Here is a 24893-nt window from a genome sequence, read left to right as displayed (position 1 = left end):
TCCGGAGTCGCGGGTCCCTCTAGGACCCTGTTCTCCGGGTTCCGCTTCCCTGCTCACCCGTCGGGACTCTCCGGAATCGATCGGCGCGGGCCCTCTCTCTCCCGAAACGGTAAAATGAACAGTAGAAGAATTCACTCGACCCCCGAAAGAATCCCGTAGACGAGAAAACCATTCGGACGGCCCACGTCTGGAAAGACGACACACGTCACCGCCTCGTGTCGGCGATAAACGTCGCGTTTGTGACGAGTTCTCCCTTTGGCGGATACAAAACATCCCTTCCGCACCACTACGCACCGCGTCATTAATTCCTACCTCATAATAACGGCAATAAAATTGTTATTGTGCTTTAAGATTCGTCTCCCGACCGCAGTCCGAACCCGAATAATGTTCCCTTTTACGTGGGTGATCGTTTGCAGACGAGGGGGGGAGAGGACATTTTTACTCGTACGTCGAGTCGGAAAGCCATTCCCTTCCACTCCGTAACCGAGGTGGTACTCCGTAGCCGTGTCTGGTACGGTGCAAATAACACTCGGTTATCCGACTGTAATTTCTACACCCGATTCCGTATATTTGCCGACGTTTCCGGTGTGTGTGTATATTATGTAAATTAGAATGTATTGTGCTGGGAAAATACCTATGAAATATTACGTTTTTTATCCGGCCGTGTAATGCCTAGTGTGTGTTTGATGAATCGTCTACGACAGTTGTTCCATCCCCGTACATCTCGTGTATTCTATTCCGCCAAACTGCGCCTTTTGTGGTCCGTTTTAAGCGATTAATTTTTACGATTCGATTATTATTATTATTGTGGTGAAGGCCCCGGAAAACACACAGACGTTTATGTCTTTCGGAGTAAAGTGCGCCGTCTCTCGTAACAGTACACGTCGCGAGGCATACAGTGAGGTATATTTTCGGGCGTGTCTGCGAGAAGAGACCGTTATTTTTAAGGCCTATTATTTAAAAAACTGTCCTTTGTTATGATAGGATAATGCTAGAATATGCTGACAGAGAGTAGAAAGTACCGAGAATGGTAAGAACCACTTCCGGTAACGGGAAAAGTGTTAGGTCCACTAAGGAGTAATCCGGTCGCTGTGAATGTCTGGTTTGAGAAATGGCTTCCGAGTCCTTCGACAGACATTTATCGCTTCTCCCTTTTGCTAACTGATTCTGTACTTTTAGAACACATCTATCACTTCCTCCTCGCTAGAAACTGTAGCAGGGAGATCTCCTTTCTTCTCGCTTTAAGCGTAGGACACTACCGTCGCTTCGCATTCGGTCGCGAAAGGCGCGCGACGTTATTCCGTTCGCTGTTACGCGCTTCTTTCCAGTTAATGTTACGCTTATCGAGTCGAGTAACGCACAAAACAGAACTCTCGTATCGGTGATAGATTGAATCGCGCGCGAGAAAATCGCGTGTTATTCGAGTCTGTAATTAAGGAGAATGATTTTCGGATCGGCGCGACTTTTCTTAGTTTACCACGCGACGCGTCGCGTATATGTTTTCTCGCTTCGCGGTGTGGAGCGCGAGCGAAAGGAACCAGACACTCGAAACTTTGACAACGGAATCTTTATTTCGACTCACACGACATAGCTAAAGCCGACCGGACGGGCGGGTGACGGGGATGTCCCCGGCCCCGGAGCGGCCCGCGCCGAACGGCGGGCCCGGCGGTCGGGCCCGTCCGTCCGATCCCTCCGGCCCTTCGGAACGGAGCGAGGATGCGTCACTAGCACGTCACACGACATCACGGCACTCGGAACCAACGGCGCGCAAACGCAGCTACGAAGATGCGCGCTCGGGGGCGCGAAAAGGAAACTTTTTTTTTTTTTACGCGTAAATGGGCAAGGATGCGTCGGCCCCGTCCGTACCTGCGCACGTACTGTACGTTATGTGTCTGTGTCTGTGTGTGTATATATATATATATATTTATAGGCGAAGGGGATAGGTCCCGGTGAATGGCGACGACTGACTGCTCCATCCACCTATTGAGAACACTGCTGCAATTGTCTAATGTCCGAATGTTGCGTCTCTTTGTGCCTCCGTAGATCCACCTTCCGCTGAAAGGCTCGTCCGCATACTTCGCAGGCGAAGGGCTTGAAACCCGTGTGCTTCCGGCTGTGGGTAATCAGGTTGGAGGACTGGCTGAAGGCTTTGCCGCACACCGCACACTTGTGAGGCTTCTCACCTGAAATTCAAAGCGCCGTTAATAAAACAGGTATCAATCACGCCCCCGCGCGCGACACGTCTCCGAACGCGAAATTGCCAACGTTTTCAATAGCGTGGCGCGACGTCGTCGCGTCGACACGCGCGGGTCGATAATTGGCGGAATAAATGGTCCGGAGGCGCGGAGAGATAGGACGAAATCTCGGGGACGTTTTCTAGACATCACAAGACGGATTCCTCCGTTTGTTTAAGTGGATCTAACGACCTTCTCGTAGAAGGTCGTCACTTTCAGGAAGGGGAAGACGACAACACCATCCGACACCTCTAACGTTTTAGGGAATAGGGTGCGGCCAAAATTTAGCAGTGAGCGCGGGCGGTTGTGGTGCCATATTCAATGACCGCTCACACACCTACCTGTCACACACCTACCATATTTAGCAGGCGGGTGAGGCTGCACACCTACCTATACTGGTAACACTCACTCGCTTGTGTATTTTCGACCCCTAAACGACAGTTAGAACAGATCGAACGGTACTTTTACGAACGAGATAAAAGAGGAGCACCCTTGCACCCGTGGTGGTAGGGCGCGAGATGTTAAAAAAATAATTATAAAATGTCCCAGACGGGGTCGAGGCCTCCTGATCCACCGATAATCGTCGTTACAATCGAAGGTGTTACCATGTCACGCGGTTACTTTCTCCGCCGTCAAACTCCCTCTTCAAACGAGCCGCCCGGTATCTAACGTTTAAAAGTCTAATCGATCCGTAAAAGAGAATTTTTTAAAAAAATTTCCCTCTTTTCCACCCTAAAACGACGGGAAAAATCGGTTAAATCGTTCGTCTTCTTACCCTTTCTCCCTTCACGAAAGGGATGAGTTTAAAGTGAGAAAACACGTAACGATTCTTACTCGAAAGCTACGAAATCACTGCAATTAAACGTAATACATATATTTAAAGCATTTATTTAGTAAAGATAAGCGTAAACGGAACCGTTTTCCGTAATTTCTAACGGTGGTAAACGGTTAAAATTTTAAGAAACCATTACGAGTATCGGTTTATAAATGATTAAAAACGGAATAAGTTAAAACATATACCAACATAATACCGTAAAAACCATCGATTTTCCAGCAAATAAAATGTTAAAATATCGCCCGTTGTCGCTAGATATAGCCTATATTATATGTTTTAATCGGAGAGGCCCCCTGACCGGGCATCCCTGCTTCCTTTTTTTTTTTTTTTTTGAACGCGCGAAAATATGCAAAAGAATGCCTTTCCTTCACGTCTCTCTCTCTCTCTCTCTCTCTCTCTACCCCCTCCTTTCTTCTTTCCTTCCTCCTTTCTTGGTGTAGGCGTGCTAAAAAGAAGCGCTGCGCGTGCTTTTTATCGATCACCCCTTCGCCGAGGTATCAAAAAACTCGCTGGGTTTTCTCGTGATAGATATTGTTCTTAACTTTTATACGTTCGGGAAACCAATTACGCATTCCCCCCCTTTCGAAGCAATACCCTTTTATACGTTCTTCTAACTCGAAATTCTGATTTCCTCCCCATTTTAAATAACACTACATTTCTCTTAATGCTACAAAATTACATTTCGAGAGATTTAGGAAATTATATAACTTGGGAAATGTGAGGAAAACACAAGAGAAACCCGTATTCTAACAATATAAATGAATAAATAAACGTGTATTGAGATATGTCTTCAGTCTTTTTTTGAGGTTTCAGATTGAGAGCCAAATCATTTTTGAGGGCTTTTGTAATCATTTTCTCGAGTTCTAACACATTTTAAGAAGGATTTCTTTTAGATTTTATGTATTTTAGGAACCATTCTAAAGTGTTAGCGACATCCAAATAAAAGTTTTAATATAAGAACCACTAGAAGATTTTGATTAAAAAAAAAGAAAAAATATTGAGGTAGATCGAACCATTCTCTCTCTCTCTCGGCAAAAAATAGAGCAATCTTTAGAAAGAAAACACAGGCCCTTATCTATAATTAAGAATCGATCAAGTGTTTTAGATATAGGAAAGAATTGTCACGAAATTAGCCGAAGTTTACTCAACTCACTAAGAATTTCACGTCTATAGAATCACGTTCTTTAACTCCTGTTCTCGGAAACATCTTGTTAAACGGGTGCTTTCACTGGGATTCAGTCGAATTGCAATTGTGTTTAAGACCCGTTACAACACACAAAGAACAAAGAAGAACCTTCAACGTGGTAAAGAACGACAGTGCCATTGTCCCATGCATCAGTTTCTGAAGGTTAAAAGATGGGCTCTATAGTACTCAACGGTGTTTAACCTAACAGATTTTTATGGCACTCACCTTAAATAGACGGAAGGAACACGAAATTGGTTTCCTAGTAAACGATAGAAGCCAAATTAATAGAAGTAACTCGTAGAGTACGTCGTAAAGCAATGGGTACCACGACGACGAGCGTTAGTTAGTGTTTCTCATAGGTATCGTTGGAACACGCGTGCCACGTCACGGTTGCTTAGCAAACGAGCTGAAATAGTGTGTAATTGTCAAATAGTGTTTTATAGTCGGTTGCGGAAGTGGGAAACCTCTTCAGTCGGTAAGCCAAACTCTACGAAATGAGTCCCATTAGGCAGCAAACTATCGTGTCCACTGGAAATTATACACGTAATGTGGCATCACGACAGATAAATTATAAGCAGTATTTTACGTTGCCATATCGAAATGAACTAGTAAATAGCCTATTTTTATATATATATAAACTAGAAAAAAAAAACACACACACACACATACAAATAAAAGGCACAATGCTCTTGTATCAATTTCGAGAAGACCCAGCGGGATCTTCGTTCCCTTCGGAAGTAAATTTCTTTAGGATAAAATAAAAAAATATTATTAAAATTTTATTTTTCCTACTTCCGGTCATAGAAAAGTACCCTCGAATTTGTTCCATTCGTTTCCGGTCCGTGATCTCCCCAGGCACTTCACACTCGGGGACGGTAAAAATATTCGGATATTGTACAAAATTGGCTTATTTATTAACGTATTTAAACTACTTAATTAAACTTGACCCACCCCTTTTAATTGTATTTTCCTTTTAGATTTTTACGCTGAAGGACTACGCTTTGCAACGTACAATTGGCACGTTTCTTTTATGAAAAAACAAAAGAAAAAAAAAATGTTTTTTTGCAATTTACCAAAAGAACTGCGAGATTTATCTGGACTAAAATATTGCGTGTTGCTTCAAAAAATATTGCTCGTTTGTATGAACGTGTGGAGGAGGAGTAGAGTGACGCCAATGGTTTAATTTAATTTAAAGACAAAAATAATATTTCCAGAAAGAATTTTTTTTTCTTTTTTTATTTTTTACCCTCTTCAACTTACGCTCCGGGGCTCTTGAATTGTTAGTGTAAACGGTGAAACGTCTAAAATCTGTGTTTTTAAACCTTATTTACACTCGGCCATCTCCTCTTCTCTTTCAGTGAATATGATCCCGAAGAAAAGAAAAAGAGATTCTAAGGGAGAAATAAGAAGAAAATCTAACACTAAAAAAAGGTATAGCCAAATTAAATTGGTACAAAAAGTGATGGCCAAGTCAAATTAAATGAATATGATACAAGAATTTCTAAGTTAAAACTAATGGAAACCAAGAATTTAAGCATGGATCATCAAGATTTTAAACTGTAAGAAACCAAATTACTGAAGATCTTTTAAATATAATCATTTGTAAAGGTATTTTTTTATTATTTTCCTCTTGTTTTATGCTTCTTCTTCTATAAATGTTACTGTTTTTTAATACCAAAAAGGGTCAGGATTATTTTAATCCTTTATTGTTCGCGATGCTTCAAGAGCGAATCCTTCTGGAGGATTCTCAATGGACGAATAAAAGAAGAATACAGTCGACCCCCCTATAACACTGTTGATAATTCCGTTTTATACGAATTCCATGTTGTACGAGTCACTTAGATTTTACAAATACACGAGCCATTCACAGCCCGGCACACGTATTTGTAAAATCTAAGTGACTCGTACAACATGGAATTCGTATAAAACGGAATAATCAACAGTGTTATAGGGGGAGTCGACTTTGCACTTCAACCCATTAGCAACACGCCTTAAGGATTCTAAAGCGTAATGATTATAGAAAACACTGCAAAAGCTTCTCTATAATTCTAATATGAATTACATATTGTACGCAATACACGCAACATTTTATAATTAATACACCGAGTGAGGGTTTCTGTACCTTAAAATTTAATTTCAATTTTTCATTGTAACGATTTAGAAAGAGAAAAAATTAAGAATATTTTTTCAATTTTTTTTTTTTCTTTTCACCCGTCCGTTTGTCTGTATTTATTTATTTTTTTTCTCGACGATAATCTGGAAAAACCAGGTTAATCGATTCAAACGAGATTCATCCTGGTTTCAGACAAAATGGCTTTTGAATGGATGGAAATCAATGTCATTAGAGACCTATCAATATCAGTAGTGAATGGAAAGATATACTGATGCATACATAAAATATCAATTGTGAAAAAATCACATCTTGTGTATAAATATATGGAAAATAATGCTAGAAAGTTAATGTATATCCTTACGTATTTATATACTTTTTTTAAAAAAAAAAAATTTAAGGATAAAAATCGTCTATAATATACAATATTAATAAATTACGTTATGAAAATAACAATAATACATTCAGATTAATTTCAAATTTAAATTTAAATTCTACCCAAACCAATCATCGTACGGATAAACGTATCATCGACCAATCATCGATTACATTTCGAAATTCATCTTAAATATAAAGCGGAGTACTATCTATGTGTTTCTTTATTGAAGAAATTAATAATTTGAAGTAAATAATTAAAAATTTGCAAAGATTTTATTGTGTTTATACTTCATCAACTTTTAATGAATGAATGTATGTATTATAAAGTATACTATACTGTACTTTTGTTGTATAATTTTGTACATAAATTTTCTATTGAGAATAAGTAAAATGTCACTTCAGAAGTCAATTAAATCGTAAAATCAAGGGTTCTATTAGTTTTATTTCCTATATTTTAAAATTAATTCTCTTTCTTCTTTGTTACTTAGGCCCATCAAGTGTTTAAAGTGATTAATAAGTGTATAATCGAAGTGCTTTCCTAGTAACAAGTATAACGATAAAATATTCTTTAAAAAATATCGTAATTTAGACGAATTGAACCATAATAAGGACTTATACGTATTTAAAAAATGTAAATTTATACAACGTTTCGGTTTTTAGAATAGACAAACAGACGTATGACACGTAAACATTAACATAATTACTATATAACAGAATCAATAGAAGGCCTAATATATATTTTTATTGATCTTAAAGGAGCCTTTTTAAAATTCAATGAGTAAATATAGTTTTATTGAAGATATGTTTATGATACAAAGTTTTAGAGACAATATATTAAAAAAATGGGGTTTGAAAATCCAAAATACACCCTGTTTTGAAGCAGAAAAAGGTCTATATAATGTGTAGTTAAGCACCATTTACACAGTCGACCCCCCTATAACACTGTTGATTGTTCCGTTTTATATGAATTCCATGTTGTACGAGTCACTTAGATTTTACAAATACGTGTGCCGGGCTGTGAACGGCTCACGTATTTGTAAAATCTAAGTGACTCGTACAANGTTGAATTTCAAAGACGAATCTTACCAGAAAACGTTGAATTTCAAAGGCAAAACTCGTATGAAAACGTTGAATTTAAAAGAAAAAAACATGAGAAAAAGTTGAATTTCAAAGACGAATCTTACCAGAAAACGTTGAATTTCAAAGGCAAAACTCGTATGAAAACGTTGAATTTAAAAGAAAAAAACATGAGAAAAAGTTGAATTTCAAAGACGAATCTTACCAGAAAACGTTGAATTTCAAAGGCAAAACTCGTATGAAAACGTTGAATTTAAAAGAAAAAAACATGAGAAAAAGTTGAATTTCAAAGACGAATCTTACCAGAAAACGTTGAATTTCAAAGGCAAAACTCGTATGAAAACGTTGAATTTAAAAGAAAAAAACATGAGAAAAAGTTGAATTTCAAAGACGAATCTTACCAGAAAACGTTGAATTTCAAAGGCAAAACTCGTATGAAAACGTTGAATTTAAAAGAAAAAAACATGAGAAAAAGTTGAATTTCAAAGACGAATCTTACCAGAAAACGTTGAATTTCAAAGGCAAAACTCGTATGAAAACGTTGAATTTAAAAGAAAAAAACATGAGAAAAAGTTGAATTTCAAAGACGAATCTTACCAGAAAACGTTGAATTTCAAAGGCAAAACTCGTATGAAAACGTTGAATTTAAAAGAAAAAAACATGAGAAAAAGTTGAATTTCAAAGACGAATCTTACCAGAAAACGTTGAATTTCAAAGGCAAAACTCGTATGAAAACGTTGAATTTAAAAGAAAAAAACATGAGAAAAAGTTGAATTTCAAAGACGAATCTTACCAGAAAACGTTGAATTTCAAAGGCAAAACTCGTATGAAAACGTTGAATTTAAAAGAAAAAAACATGAGAAAAAGTTGAATTTCAAAGACGAATCTTACCAGAAAACGTTGAATTTCAAAGGCAAAACTCGTATGAAAACGTTGAATTTAAAAGAAAAAAACATGAGAAAAAGTTGAATTTCAAAGACGAATCTTACCAGAAAACGTTGAATTTCAAAGGCAAAACTCGTATGAAAACGTTGAATTTAAAAGAAAAAAACATGAGAAAAAGTTGAATTTCAAAGACGAATCTTACCAGAAAACGTTGAATTTCAAAGGCAAAACTCGTATGAAAACGTTGAATTTAAAAGAAAAAAACATGAGAAAAAGTTGAATTTCAAAGACGAATCTTACCAGAAAACGTTGAATTTCAAAGGCAAAACTCGTATGAAAACGTTGAATTTAAAAGAAAAAAACATGAGAAAAAGTTGAATTTCAAAGACGAATCTTACCAGAAAACGTTGAATTTCAAAGGCAAAACTCGTATAAAAACGTTGAATTTAAAAGAAAAAAACATGAGAAAAAGTTGAATTTCAAAGACGAATCTTACCAGAAAACGTTGAATTTCAAAGGCAAAACTCGTATGAAAACGTTGAATTTAAAAGAAAAAAACATGAGAAAAAGTTGAATTTCAAAGACGAATCTTACCAGAAAACGTTGAATTTCAAAGGCAAAACTCGTATGAAAACGTTGAATTTAAAAGAAAAAAACATGAGAAAAAGTTGAATTTCAAAGACGAATCTTACCAGAAAACGTTGAATTTCAAAGGCAAAACTCGTATGAAAACGTTGAATTTAAAAGAAAAAAACATGAGAAAAAGTTGAATTTCAAAGACGAATCTTACCAGAAAACGTTGAATTTCAAAGGCAAAACTCGTATGAAAACGTTGAATTTTAAAGACAAATCTTACCAGAAAACGATGAATTTCAAAGACAAATCTTACCAGAAAACGTTGAATTTTAAAGGCAAAACTCGTCAGAAAACGTTGAATTTTAAAGACAAATCTTACCAGAAAACGTTGAATTTTAAAGGCAAAACTCGTATGAAAACGTTGAATTTTAAAGACAAATCTTACCAGAAAACGTTGAATTTCAAAGACAAATCTTACCAGAAAACGTTGAATTTTAAAGACAAATCTTACCAGAAAACGTTGAATTTCAAAGGCAAAACTCGTATGAAAACGTTGAATTTCAAAGACAACGTTCACTCGAAAATATTGCATTTCAAAAATTATCCGAGAATGTTGAAAGTCAAAAAATCTCGGGCAAAAACGTCGAATGATCCTTTATCCAAAAACCTAATCCAAGAAAAACGTTAAAAACGACAACCTTATTTACCGAAAACCCGAATCTTATACGAAAAAACAATCGAATCGAGACATTCGCTGGAAAACGTTTAATCGAGGTTTTCATCCAAAAAAAAAAAAAAAAAAAAAAAAAAAAAACGTTAAATTAAAAACCTGGAAAAAAAATTTGAATTTCTAATACGTGTTTTGAAATTTAACCATAAAATCAAACATTAAATTTACGTGGTAATTGTTTATCTCCGACGTGTTTAGATTTCTTTAGCCATTAAGAAACGTTAAAGTCGACAGGCGGAACCATCTTGCCCCGCATTCCCTTACGTTTTTGGTGTGTTATCGCTAGATAAATACCCCGATCGATTTTCCACGATCTTCGAACGTTCCCCGCTTCAACATTTCGTCTTATTTGGTCCATCCGACGGAAGAAAATACGCCACTTCCGTTACGTTTACGTTACGTACAGTACCTTCCGGCCTTTAACTAAATTAAACGCAGAGGAGGGGGCACAGGAATGGCAAAACCACTCTTTTTACGGAGAGATTGACGCATTCCGGAAGTCGTTACGGATAAAGTAGACCTAATAGTATCGTCCTATAAGATTTTACGGTTTGCCGAGTGACTTCCGGTCCCTTTTCGAAGGGCATAAGAAGAGGAAGGGCGTAAAGTAAAACGTTACTTCGAGGAGTCGTATCTTGAAGAGTTATCTCCCGGGCGACGCGTTAAAACGAGTTTTACAACGGGAATCTGAGACGTAAACGAGTAACGGAAAGGGCATTTAGGAAGATCCGAGTGGGTGTTTTCTTTTTTTATACACGTGGATCCACTTTAATACGCGGATTGCCCGGTTAGGATCACCTAAGAAAAATGATTTTACTGCCAATCCGGTTCGCATCTCGTAGGCCAACGCTTAAAAGCTTCGAACGAGACACTTTACGGCAACGATTTTGCCCATTTAAAAACGAAGATTCCCTCCCCAAAAAGCGATTCTTTACGTCACGGCAATGTGCCACGTCGCATCCGTCACGCAAGTATAAACGAAACGTCATAGATATACGGTGTTTTCACGTAAAAAAAATACGATTTCTGAAGTTTCCTAACGCCTAGAAGTTCGTTACTCCGCAGTGTGCCACGGCAAACTGGCCGAGAACCACCGATCCAAATTCTAAATCCAAAAGAATCGCGCTTGCATTCTCATGAAACTTTTAAATAAGAACGTTAATAATAAAGTCTTGATTTAATATTAATTTAAATATTCAAAAACTTTCGTGTTTTTTTTGAATATTTCACGCGAAGATTGATTGGATTGGTGGCTTTTTTAGAAAGTGACCCCTTTCCAAATTACGGCCAATAATCTGCGAGCTTACGTAAGAGAACGTGAACTTAAATACGGCCCGATCCGATGGGACGAGAAGGGACCTCTCACACGATATACCTATTTAAATATTTAAGATAAAGCGCGTGCCAACAACCAACCTTCGCCGAATTTGGCATGGAATCTAACGCCAAATAAAAACACCCACTTAAATTTAATACACGGGGCCAAAAATAAATTCAAATATTAAGTTATTCCACAAAAAAAAAAATTCTCTGGTATGTGGTAAAAAAACGTACAAAAACACTACGGTTTGATAAAGAAACGTTGGCCTAAAAGCTTGTATTTTAAGCGCGTTGCGTTGCGTAATTTACGCGCGCCTACGACGCGTCGCTCGTCTAACTTAGAGAAAATTTGTAGACCAACAAAGTTTCGTGAAAAGTTTTCACGATAAATAAATTCTAGAAGAGAATTTCCTCAAAATAAATAAGAAATGCCTAAAGGCCTACGCGTGCAGATTGGTAAAATTAAACTTTTCGTGCCGTAGGCGTAGCGCGTACGTGTTCTCCATACATTTAAACCATCGGCGTGGATTAGACTACCCCCGTAAGACGATTTGGGCACGAAATTCGTGGGCCAAATAGAAAATTAAGAGCGCGAGACAGTCAACTGCCCGGTTATTTGCCATATTGGGTACTCTTTAAACGCATTATTTGGCCGCGGTGAAGAGTCTAAAAGCGCAATCACCCGAACGTCTACGAAGTAGCGGGGTGATCGGGAAACCCACAAAACAAATAGAATTAACGAAACAATTTCCAATCGGTAGATCGCGTAACCTGAGGGTCACTCGGGTTAGGCTCGCGCGACATTAAAGAATCGGGTTTGATTACAGTTAGAAAATCGAATTTCCCTTCTTCGTATTCGTGAATTTTTGGATATTTATACAACCCGCAATACGTTGGAACGACTTTAAAAAGGGAACCAACATACAAAATTCGAATTCTAGAAGGTTCAAAGTTCACACTAGAAGATAAGACGGGAAAGCAAAGGGGTGGTTTCAGTAAGGCTGATAAATATTCAGGCTTAAATTAAGGGTGACGAGAAGATTTATTGGCAAAGAGAATCTCAAACGGAACCACCCGTTTTAGTGTTAATTAAGGGTGTAAAAATTCAAAAAGAATTTGATCATTCGAAGATCCTTTTCTAGATCTTCTTCATTTTCTAGAATTGACCATTAAGAAGTTCGAACTTTACGCGGCTGGTTTGATACCGTGGCTTTTCTAGAAGCGTAAAACGGTTATTCTGTGGTGATAAGTGGTCTAACTACCGTCCTACGCGCTCCTAATTTCTACAATGAGCATAATGTGTCGGGTGCTTAGGACGATCGAGTGTCGGTCGATACGCGTAAACAAATTATCGACGTTATCTTTCCGTTCGTGAATTTGTTAACACCGCAATAGAGGGAGTGGAAACGATGTAAAAAAAATGCTTTACGGCGCGTAACGCGTCGTTGGCCAGGTAGGCCTACGTGTATCAATTAGGAATAGGTGTCTTAGATAGGATTCTAGAGGCGCGTAGGTAACTTGGGAGGAGAGAAACGGTAGCTTCTGGTGGTGGTTTTTATCCTCCTCTGAAAACCGGGAGGAAGGTTTTCCGAAAGCGTTTAGACGTCTGCCAAATGGGTATAGAGGGGCGGTTCCTGGCTAAGGCGGTTTTAATTACAGAGGGCGGAGGGCGTGGGTGGGCGGCGGGAAGATTCGCGTGCACGGAAGGCCATAAAACAGAAGGAAAGGGACGAGGTACGAAACGTCCTGGCGCCTTTTGCCTTTGCCTTTCGGGGTGAGAGAGAGAGTGTGTGTTTGGCCCGGAGTCATAAAAAGGAGTCTGGAGTAAACGGGCCGGTTAGTCACCGGTCCGTGATTCAATGCCAACGGTCGGGCCTTAATTGCTCGTTACAATCCCCCCGACGCCCCGACCTCCTCTGCCCTATTGAAGTCGTATGTCACGGGGGAACGGACAAAAACCCCGAACGGTAAAGTCACGCCGGAAATATTCCGCGGTCCCGACCGGACGGGAACCGACCCCTAGGCTAACGAAGAGGGGGGAAAGAAGGAGAGGCCCGCTTGTCGGAAGGGCCCGGGGTTTCGGGAGCGGAGAAATTCGGCGGATGGAGGGGGCGTCACGAGATTCGAAAGGGAGTCAAACGCGCCGGTTAAAAATTCAGAAAGGGGGGAAAGAGGAGGGAAAAGCGTACGGTGGCTGCAGTGATTCCCCGGACGTATTCCCAGCGCTAACGAAACACTCCCACTTATTAGAAAGGGTAAAAGGCGCCCCTCTTCCTCCCCTCCGACGGATAACGACCGGGGTCCCATCCTGCAATGATTTGAGCAAAGCACGCATTGTTCTCCACAAATTCAATTTGCCGACTCATTTATCTTCTAACAGGTAAAAGCGGAAATAGAAGAGCGGATTCCATTTGCCCCTCTCCCCCTCTGCCGCTCGCGCATTCATTCCCCGCTTCCTCCCACCCGTTTCCCCCCCTCTTATGACGTTTGTCGAGGATGAAATTCCTCGGGCCGGCTGCGCCCCCAGCCGGCAAATTTGCAACCGTTTAACACCGCCAGCCGGGAGGGGAAAGTAGAGGGAAGACCGAAAGAAAAGGGGGCGGCGGCGGGCCCGGACTTAGGGAAAAATCTGTGTGCGCGTGGCGGTCGCCCCGGGCCGTCCGCCAGGAATATTCGGTAGACTTTCGGTGGGCAAACAGAGAGGATTTTAATGTCAACAGCTCGATGAAGACGAGACGCTCGGCCGCTTTCGGTCGTCTGTGATTACCCGGACGAGCGAGCTCTTGCCTTGTTTTTCTAATCCCCAGAATGGGACCGGCCTTTAATTGAATTACCTTCCCTTTTTCCTCCAGGCACGGCTTCTTTCCCCTCGGGCGCTCCCTAATTATCGTGCAGCGTCCGGGAACAAATCCACTCGCATCTAATTCAAGAGCTCTTACAAATTGCTGTCCTAATTGCGTTAGAAGGTAATACTCTTCCCGCTCTTCCGCTCTACTTTTTTTTTTTTTATATTCCTTCTTCCTACCCCCGTTTTATACGGAATACAAACTGCGCCATTATCGTCTAACGGCCCTCCTTCCGGCCCGCTCTCGGCCCGGTTCGGGATTCTCTCTTCCCGACTTCCGCTCCGAAAGGGGGACATTAAAAAAAAAAGGGGTGGACTCGCCACCTCCGGATGGAAGGGCTCCTCAAGCGCGCGTGCGCCGGGACCCTTCTCTCTTTCGGTTTCCCGAGTAACGGGGAGGGAGGAGCGCCATTGGCTGCCGACGCGACTCGGATCGGCTTGGGTGTGGCCGGTCCGAGTTTTTTTTTGTTTTGTTTTTTTTTTCGTAGAAAGACGGCACGGACCGGAAACGGAAACGGAAGTGGCGCGCGCGAGTTTCCGACTCACCTGTGTGGATGTAGGTGTGCTTCTTCATGTCGGACTTCTGGTGGAACCTCTTTCCACAGTATTGGCAAGGGTAGGGCCTGGTGTCCGAGTGGATCAGCAGATGGGTGGACAGGGTGGACGATCGCTTGAAGCTCTTGCCGCACTGTTTGCACTCGAAACTTCTCTCGGCCGTGTGAATGGCTCGGTGTTGACTAAGACTCACTTCGTGTCCGAAGGTTTTGTTGCACAGTTCGCAGGCGAAGGGCCTCTTCCCGCTGTGGGATCGTCGAGCGTGCACTTCTAGTCCGTGCGGAGTGCTGAACATCTTGTCGCACTTGACGCACGAGTACACGTCGGCCACCGAAAGGGGTTTGAGTCCGTCCGACGCCTGTCCCGCCGTCGGTACCGGTTTCGGTACCGTCAAGCGGTAGAAGGGAATTCCGAAACAGGTGCCCAGTCCGGGCGCCAAGGGTCGATAGAACTTGTCGTTGGAAGGAGTCGCCGAAGTCGAAGACAGGGAGGCGTCGCCGGCCGCGCCCACTCCCAAACCGGGAGGCGGCGAGCGAAGGAGGCCTGACGAGTGGTAGTCGCCGAGATTCAGGGGTCGACCCAGGAAGTCCTCTCCCCACGTGGCCAGTGTCAGGGAACGAAGGTCACCCGGACCGGGTAGAGAAGGCAGGTAGGCCGACAGTTGCTGCTTGGAACCGGACGACGAAGGAGAGTGGTCGCTGCGTCCTACGTTCCTGCTCTCTTCCGATTTGTTTCCTGCAACAGAAAGACCGTCACTACCAATTGCCAAAAATAAACCGCGAAAAATAACCGATTTTCCCACCTTTCCCGCCCAACAGCCGCGTATAAAACCGCTTCCAGGACGTTCGTTTACGGATAGGAACCCGAATAAAGTATAAATATTCCGGGCGGAGAACCCTCCCTTCCGAAAATATTTTACGGATTCCACCGGAAAAAAACCCCAAAAGGGTTCTCCCAACTTACAAGTCGGATCCATTCGCAGAGATAACAATTTTTCCGGTGTTATATACCATTTGCGCCCGCAAAGAAACAAATACGTAACTGGCCAAGGACAATTTAAGAAGGGCAAGTTAATAAAAAGGGGGTGTCCTACGGGCTGGAAATGCGGATCGAAATAGGGAAAGTCCGTTAAAGTTTAAGGGAACGAGTCTTTAAATCTTTAGCCACTCAAACTTTGCTTTCGTTGATCAATTTAAACCATTCCTAAACCGATTTACTAAGGTAAAATTGGGAAGCTTGGGGTCCCCTTCCTGTACTTTTAAAAGGAAGAGATCTAGCGGTAAACGGTGTATTAATGTCACCGTGGCCAACCCCGATATAAAGTAAACTGGTCGAAATTCGAAAATTTGACGGGGGGATGGATGGTCGATGGAGGAAGAGGAAGAGGAGGAGGAGGAGGAGGGCGAGCGGCGTAAAGGTTCTTAACGGTAAGTAATAAATGTTACGTCGGTTTGATATCCAATTTGTTGGCTCTGGAAGTAAGAAGCTAAATTAGATTGTCGAGTTAATTAAAATTAAATCTGTAGCCATCTTATTCGTTTGAGTCGCGCGCGCTCGACTCGAACCCATCGACTCGGCCTGGGCGCTTCGACTCGACGTTTCCACCAACCTGGAGAACGTCGGCGGTGGCCATTTTTAACTTAAATTACTCAATTTTAACTTATTTAACCTCAGAATTTAACGTCGGGGAACACTTTAAATGACGCCGTGCGTACAAAGTATCGTTCTCCCGTTTCGAGGGGACGAAATTTTGCGCGTGCGACGACCCGAACGTGGAACAAAAAGTGAGGAATTTGCTTGTTGGATGAGTAAAAACACGAAGGTAAACGGGAGGGGTGACGTGAAAAGGTAGATTGAGTGAGGAAGAGTGAGGGAAGGAGGGAGAAAAGAGTAGGAGAGATCGTAGAAAGGTAGCGCGATCCCGTCCGGGGGGTTTTAATGGTCGTCCGAGTCGAGTCCGTGACGGGGGACGTCCCACAAAAGCTTAATCGGACCGAGCGCGTAAACACATTAGCCGCAGTTCCGCCGGTCGCGTGACCGACCGTTTCGACCCGGAAGCGCCTTTTACGGTGGTGGCGCGCGCTTCCGCTGCGTCCGCGACCCTCGACCGGCTATTTGTATCGCGTGCCACTCGGCCGCGAGAGCGTCGTCCCCTTTTGTAAATATTGGCGAGAGAGTAGTCGATTCGATCGCCCGCACCCCCCATTCCTCCCCCTCCATCGATCTCCGGGGTCCTTTCCGGACCTGGAGGGCCCCAGAAACAGAAGTAGGGCTCCCCTTTCCGACGGGGAGCCAGGGGGCCCACCCGCGCCGCTACCCGTCGCTCGCTGGCTATTAAATTAAGGCCGTCGTCTCTCGGCCGGGACCGTTTGTCCGGCGTCATCCAGACACTACCCAGTCGACCGGCCATAAATCAAGCCGGCCTGCGCCCGTAATTATATTTCCCGGTATGTCGGGGACAGCTGAATGGGGAGGTAGAGTAATGGAGTGTAATATGTCACAAGATCATCCGTCTCTCCCGTTTTTAAGACGGACGTTTGGCAGATGAGTGGACTGGCGCGCCACGCTTCATCGGAGAATTATTCCGTCCGGATGCCTACGCGGCTTATTACGTCGGGTGGCCCCGACGTCCCTTTTCTCCTCCCGCCCGCCGGAGAGGGGAAGGGGGAAAGGGAGAAAGACCCGATCGGGCCGAGCGCTCGACCGCCATCTTTCTTCCTTCCCCGCGCCTAGAACAAGAGACAAAAACGCGTATCGAGCGCGCGGCGCGGGGGGATTAAGGGGCGGTGAGAAACGGCATTTGGCGATAAGCCGCTCGGCCGAGTGCGCCCTCCGCACGGCCGACGGGGCCCGGGGCCGTATGCTTTCCGAGGGAATAAGCGTCGGCTTTAATTTGGTATCGGATGCGTCTGTGGCGCCTGCTACTTTCCCACGTCGGGTCGCGAGTCGGCGCCCCGCAGATATTGACACAAGGTGGCGGAGCGGTAAGATTGAGGAGAGAGAATCCGGACGCCCTCCCTTCGCTTCCCTTCTCTTAATCGCGTTCGTCGGTCGGTTCGTCGCGCCCGAGGCCTTCGGCGGCCCAACTTAGATTGAGAGCCTGGGGCCATCCCCGATTTTTGGCGCGTCGCGTACCGTCGGCGCGCCAGTCGACCGCGAGTCACCCACTGCTAAATCGCTCTTCACTCCCGAAAAGGTTAGGCCACGGCTTTCCTCTTCCGTTTCCAGCATTCGAAAACCAGGGAAGAACATTTTAATAATTAGGAACGAGAGGAGCGGGAGCGCATCCCTAGGATCCTAAGAGAAAACACCCTAAAGGGTCAGAGAATCCCTAAAATGGCAAACTCTCGTAGGGAAGAAAAGGGAAGAAGAAAGGTTCCAATTGTTTAATGCCAATTTAAATGTCCTAATTCTAGAATAGAAGAAGCTTTAGTAAAGGGTGAGCCAGAGCCGAACCCATTGTATTTTATGCACCCCTAGCCTACGTGTTCTCGCGCGGTTTAACTATTTATAGAACTAAAAACCAACTTTGTTCGTCCCCCTAATTTATTCGATAAGTTCGGGATTAAATAGTAAAAAAGAAGAGTAAAGAAAGGTCCAAACAAAATTCGACTTCGCCCCCTTTCTGGTAAGAGAAAGAGAGGATTCGGAGAAAGAAGAAGAAGAAGAAGAAGGGAGGGGGGAAAAGAGAATAAAAGTTATTCGGTGCCAGGACGGTTACCAAAAATACGAAGCTCGATACACAAATACTTTTAAAAAGAGGGCGGAAGGGAGGGGTGGAATACATTTTTTAGTAAGAGACTCGTGGCTTGTAGTAGTATAAGAAGCGGAAAGCCATGGGATCGGAGGAATTTCTAAAGAAAAAACATAAGCGGGGAAGTGCAAATTTGCGGGTCTGTCGATAGCGAGTAACACAGATCGAAAGGACCCTCGAAAAATAACGATTTTCGGAGAAACGGGTGGAGAAATATCGACTACCTACTTCCGGAGCGATCGACTTTAAAATACCTTCTTATAAATATCGGAGGAGTTAAAATGTGTGACAGAAAAGTAAAGATTTTCTCGGTTCACGAATCCGGACTCCTTTCCCGAAAAGGATTCATTGTTGAAGAAGAAAGATGGGCTAATTCGGGAATATACTAGTTTCTATCGCACGCGGCAAGGAAACATACGTCATCCCCTTTGTTTCTATAGGCGATTTTCTCTCTTCCCTTAAAAGGAATAATAGAGCACGCGCGTGTTTTCTACCCTTTCCCATGTTAGGCCTGGGAAAAAGACACAAGATCCGATCTCGTGAAGGGAGCCAACACGAAAATTTTGCTTAAAATTCGATCCTTATTGTATGAATCTCGGGTATTGTACCTTTCCGTATTCCGAGAGGAGGGAGAGGAGAGGGAAGAATTCCGAAAATTGCCAATTCCCTAACAGGTCGTATTCATTAGACGACGGCAGAGCGGGTACCCAAATAGGGTGGTTGTTAAAAATAACAAAATAAAGAGAGAAACGTTTCCTTTCCTTATTTGTTATTTCTACGGAGGATGGAAGTATTATTATTGTTATTACTATTATTAATTTAGAAGCGGCATTCGATCTCTCCACTCCTCTCCAACAATGTGGCGCGCGGATTCTCCGGAAAAATTACTTTTCCTCTTTTTTTCTAAAGGAAGATCGGGTTTCGGGATCTACGTTATTAAAATTTTCGTTCGTTCCCGTAACGGCCACGGGGGAAGGAAGGGCGCCCTAGTCGTTCTAAGCCCCGTAGGCCGTTAATTAAATGAGAGATTCCGGTTAGGAAAAGAGTGCCGGTTGCTTCTGTATGAGGAAATTACGCGTTAGTATCGACGCGTAACGCCGTAAAACGAGATTTTTTTTGGTTGTCGGCGTAAATCGGCACGTGTTCGCGCACGAGACGGGTAGTCTCGAAGAGTTTCCGGTTCCTCTTCCGACCGGAAACGTTCGGTCTTCGCGCGTGGTAGAGGAATCGGAAATCCGACGCGGCGCGAACCGGCCGCGCGAAGAGGAAGAAAAATGACGAAGGTAGCCGAAAACGCACCGAATTTCCGGTTCCGTTTCGTCTTTAACCCGATTAATCTTCTACCGGATTTTCTTTTATCGCCCAAAGTTAAACGAATCGATCGTCGGACCGGAATCTCGACGCCGTCGCCAGAGAGGGAGAAGATTTCGGTACGGAACTCGAGACGGGGTGCGCCAATATTGCGTAAGGGTGGATTTTTTCCTCATCCCACGTGGCCCGGAGGTAAGCGACGTATACCGTTCTATCGCTTTCCTCACGTAGACAAACTTCTATACGCAGGATGGAGGGACAATTGTAAAAACTCCCTCCACCGTATTCTCCGGGGGTAGTCGGAAACTTCCCTAGGTTGCGAGTAAAAAGGGGGTGACCGTTCGCGCCCGGCGCTACGCGGGCCGCGTGGTCGACGGCGGCGACGGCGCGAGGACGGAGAAGCATTTAGCGAAGGGAGCGATAAATCTGCAAATCCGGGCGCCCGACGGAGGAATATTAATGGAGTCGGCCGGTTTAAGAGAGTTTCGTTAATGAGGCAATGAAACGCCGCGGTCCTTCATTAAGCGCCGAGTAATGGACACGCCGCCGGCCGTAATTAAAGACGGCGCCGCTGCCCCGGCGCGGCGCGCGCGTCGCTCGCCGCTACGGTCTTCGGGCCGAAAGACGGCGAAGATGGGAGCGCCGGCGGCCCGGATACCGGCGCGGCGCCGGAGCCCGAACGGACGGCGTCGATGGCCTTCGATCGGCCGGCGGTGTCGAATTCCCGGCCGTCCGCCGTAGCGGCGAGCAACGAATTTCTCCTCCCCCGCGAGACCCGGCGCGCGCTCTTGCTCGGCCGGGAAATCACACATCCCGAGGTAAATGCGCCTCGCGAGGATCCCGCTCTCCGGAAATCTAGTTTAATCTGCCTACAGCAATTGAAAATTTACATACATCAGAGCCGAATAAAGAAACGGATAGGGCCTCTGGGATGCGGAGCGCCGCCGAAGTTTCGGGCCGACTCCGGCCTTCCCGAAAACAATCATCGTGATTTATTCGTCTGGCGCGCTCCTCTCTCCCACCCGCGTCGCCGGCCGCGTCGCTCGCGCCGTCCATTAGCTAACCTTTTACCCTCCGAACGCGCGACTAATGTCCTCCGACGCGTCTCGCCAGGGATTGACGCGTCCGTACCCCTATGAGGATTATCGTCCGGCCGACTCGCGCCGTCGCCTTCCCCCCAAACGAACGTCCCACCCGCGCTAACCGCGTTAGTCGCTCCCGATCGCGTTTAACGGCATCCAGCTCTTCCGCACTTATCACTCCTCCTGTCTAATTAACGGACGCGGATGGCCGCATCCGACCGCGCGCGCCACCCCAAACTTGATATTAGCTACGCGACGACCAACGAACTGACGGATCTCCCCCGACGCACGCGAGAGTTTGCGATGCGCCAGGAAAGTTCCTATTCTGTCGGTTCCAGGGAGTTTTAGGAAGAAGGAGAGAAGTAGAGAAGACGGCACTTACCTGAAGAAGACTGGGAACAGGCGTCGAGGAAGCCGTACGGCGGCAGGTAATGATGAAAGAGTGGAAAGAGGGGGAAGGCAGGCTCCACGCCTCCCGACGCACCAGCCTTGAGGCCCAGAGTTCCGGCCGCCCCGCACCACAGGCCCGGATAGTAGGTGGGGAGACCCTCGGCCGAGAAGAGGGGGAGGGCCGGCCCGACGGATGCTCCCAGACTGGAGACGGGGAAGGAAGGACCGGAATCTGAAAAAGAGAGAGAAAAAAAAGGGCGAATTTAGCGCCGTCCGACGGACGTTATTAAGGAAAGTGGCCAACTAGTCGCCGTTTATCCCGGCAAATCAATCCGGCGGTAATTTGACTAGCCGCTTCGCCCGCCATCTCCGGGGAAATCAGGACGTCGGCCTTCTCTAACGAAGCGAATGAATATAAAAGTACGCGGGGGACTCCCTCCTCCGCTCGTTACTTACGCCGGACCTTTCTCGCGACGCGTCGGAAGCGAAGTCCCCGCGCGCCCGTCCCCTTTCGGACTCTTTCTAACACCCACCGTCCGGAATCTTTCGAGATTCGCCCCCTCTCTATCGAACCCTTTTCCTGTCCCCCTCCGTTCTAATTCCGTTAAGCATTAGTGGCTCGAATTTGACCGAATCCCGTCAACCGGAAGTCCTTCGATCACTTCCGATTCGACTGGGACTTAAAGAAATTTCCCTCCCAGAACGTCTCGAATTAAATTTCCTTTTAAAGGTTTTTAATTAAACGGATTGCCGATACGCTCGGACTTCTTTTTTTTTTTTTGGAATTTCGCGGGACGGGGCCCCAGGAATCTAACGCGGAAGTGGTTCGTAGCGCGTGACTTCCGGCCGCCCGGGCCTGGCCTGCCTGGAAGAGTTCTCTCGGAATGTTTTTGAGTTTTCTTTTACACTCGAAACCGTTGGTTTTCTTCTCCCCATTACCGATTTAGATGAGAAAGACCTGATAGAAAAGGGCTCGAGTATGGCACGGTGGTCGAAGAAGAGGTTTTCTTAGTTCGTCCCTTCCGGCTTTCCTTCCTTCTTTCCTGGGTCCGGTTGGAGGGACGGGGTGGTTTTCATTCCCTTTTTTAAAACGAATTTTTGGAGGGTCGCTGATAGACCAGGATGGGGAAGCGGCGGAATCGGAATCCGAAGAAGAAGGGAAGGAAACGGGCGATTCTGGAAGCCGCGGTGTGGAACAGTCGGGAAGGAAGGGGGCGAGAAAAGCGAAACTAATTGAGAGGAAGAAGAGGCGCCGGGCTCCGAGGGAGGAGAAGAGACGATAAATTAGGTGGGGAATTGGACGCGGGATTAATTCATTTGCGGCCGAGTAAATTGGGGCGTCGGATAATCCCGCGGCAGGAGGGGAAAAAAAACGCGCCGACTAATAAATTTGTCCGCTAATTCGGCTCCTAATTGCCGCGCCGTCGGAATCCGAACTGCTCGGGCCCGACCCTAATCCGGCGACAAATCCGGCGCGAGACCAATCCTCTTAGCCATTGTTTCGCCGTCGGAAGCCACAGGCCGTTCGGACGCGCGCTCTCTCGCGCCCGTTCTCGGGCTGCGCCTAATCCCGGCCACCCGGGGTCTGCCTTAACAAGCTTATTACCTCCGGCTTTGCCTTCCCGCCGCCGACAAATTGCCCGCGCCCGCCACTTCCTGGGGGACCATCCGACTCGCCGCTCGGCGATCGCCCGCCCCGTCAATTACCGCCGCCGTTTCCACCCGGCCCGCGCCCAAAGGGGGAAGAATCGGGCCGGAGGGGGAGGAAAAGGAGAAGCCCGGGAGACGGTGCGAAATGACGGAGCGAGAAGGGAGACGTCGGGTGACGTTTCCACACCCGGCCGACGCTAATTGTGAGAAATGCGGAGCCGCACGCAATCTGTCAGAGGAGCGTCGCCGATAACGACGATTACCGGGATTAGGCGCGGGCGCCGGGTCTTTCCGGCCTCCCCCCAATCGTCGGACGGCCTCCCCCCTCCCGCCGGCCGACAACAGATTCGGCCCGCGGGCTTATTCTCCTTCCTTTTCCCAGTTTTGGTCACGTTTCTCGCACTCTCCTCGGATCTGAATCACGAGACGGCATTCGAACGGGATTTGGCGTCGTCATCAATCTTCCCTCCGCCCGTGCACTCGTCGCGCGCGTCTACACCGGGCGACCTTCGCCCCTTTTCTTGCGGCAAACTTCGTCGTCCTTCCCGAGGAATTTCCTAATTTTTGCGCCCCATTTTCTCCTTCCCGCAACCCGCGAAATGTATCGGAAAACGTCCCGGAAGAAAAATTCCCTCTCCTTTTTCCTTTAGGCAATTACGTTCTCGGGATGCCATTTTCCGCTATCGGAGTCCTGGAAACGTAACCGGGCTTTGACGTCACTTCCGATATACTGCACGGGACGTCGATTAGACCTGGGCGATCCTTTAGACCCGAATTTCGCTAGCTTTTTCGGGAGAAGAAAACCTGCAACTCACTTTTGCGGTTCCCGGATGCGGTAAGAAGGAAGACGAAACGAAGAACGGAGGGCGCGAGGACGGAAACGGTAACGGGGCTATTCGTCCTCCTATCAGTTTGTTTTCGAGATAAACTACCAGGGGGGGAAATAGCGTCGCCTTATCTTAATCCGTTTTATCTCTTTCAAGGTCCGAATCTGCACGAGCAGCGGCCGAGTTCCGGTCCGGATCCGGTAGAAACCGCGTGCCATTTTGCGGGAGGAAGAACGGGAAAACGCGCGCGACGTCTGGAGAAAAGTTTTCGGGGGACGGGGGCGAATGGTTGGCGCGCGCGACCGGGGGAGGGCGAGCGAGCGTTCACTCACCTTCTCTAGATCGTTTCGGAGTCACCACTCGAAAGGCACTTCCCATCTCGCCGAAGCTGACGCCTCCGTTTTCGGACGACTTCTTGGCCCGGTCGGACGTCACTGGTCCGCTCATGACGTCACACACGTCCGAGGCCCACGGCCACTTTCGCGTCCGGAGTGGCGGGATGGCCGGACGGTCCCGAAACGGAGCCTTTCTTCTGCCTCCCGGTTGGGGGAGTCGGGCCGGTGACGGGCGCTTGCCACCCGCTTTTTTTGACTAGAATTAGCGTAGGAACCGGAACGAACGAAAGGAGCGTCGGTCGGAAGATGCGAAGAGAGCGACGAGCATCCCGACGGCGGACGGCCGCTACCAATCTGCTGCTTTTTGACGACTGGACCAGTCAGGAGTGCGGCGCCCGAGGAGCTGACAGCCAATAGGATGGCTGCGCGGCACCTACACTCGGCGGTGGCTCCACGTTTCTCGCCGGCCTCTACCCATTCGCTCGTCCGAGCGCCAACGCTTCGCGCCCGTATCTTCTTCTTCTTCTTTCGCTTTATCACTCGCGCCGCGCTGGCGCGCAACGCCACGCGTCGGCTTCCGAGTCCGGGTTCGAAAGGAACTCAGAGAAAGAGCGCCCAGGAGAGAGTATGAGAGGGAACGGGAGAGTTGAGTCAGAGCTTTAAATGGGTGATAATGGCAGTAATGGAGGGAATTAGGGGGAAGGCCCGGCACGCGTCGACACCCGACGCGGGACGCTAAATCTTCCGAGAGATTTCCACCCGTCGTCGCCTGTTTACAGGAAAAGTGGGGTTATTTCTCGTATTAAGGGCCGG

At 46.0% G+C, this 24893-nt stretch overlaps 1 protein-coding gene across 1 annotated transcript; it reads right to left on the bottom strand.

Moving 5' to 3' along the window:
- Positions 1-1585: 1585 nt before the first annotated feature.
- On the bottom strand, positions 1586-24432 carry LOC111618826 (zinc finger protein Gfi-1-like). The gene is made up of 4 exons (XM_023360413.1): positions 24078-24432; positions 21261-21500; positions 14723-15466; positions 1586-2183 (listed from the first exon to the last, which is right to left on the bottom strand). Exons 1-4 carry the CDS (start codon positions 24190-24192, stop codon positions 1981-1983), a joined length of 1302 nt encoding a protein of 433 aa, XP_023216181.1. The 5' UTR covers positions 24193-24432; the 3' UTR covers positions 1586-1980.
- Between the last annotated feature and the right edge of the window lie 461 nt (positions 24433-24893).

The sequence above is a fragment of the Centruroides sculpturatus genome, unplaced genomic scaffold, assembly GCF_000671375.1.
Source record: "Centruroides sculpturatus isolate CEXI.00-Female unplaced genomic scaffold, Cexi_2.0 scaffold13, whole genome shotgun sequence".
NCBI lineage: Eukaryota > Metazoa > Arthropoda > Arachnida > Scorpiones > Buthidae > Centruroides > Centruroides sculpturatus.
This window is presented reverse-complemented; position numbering and strand designations above follow the sequence as displayed.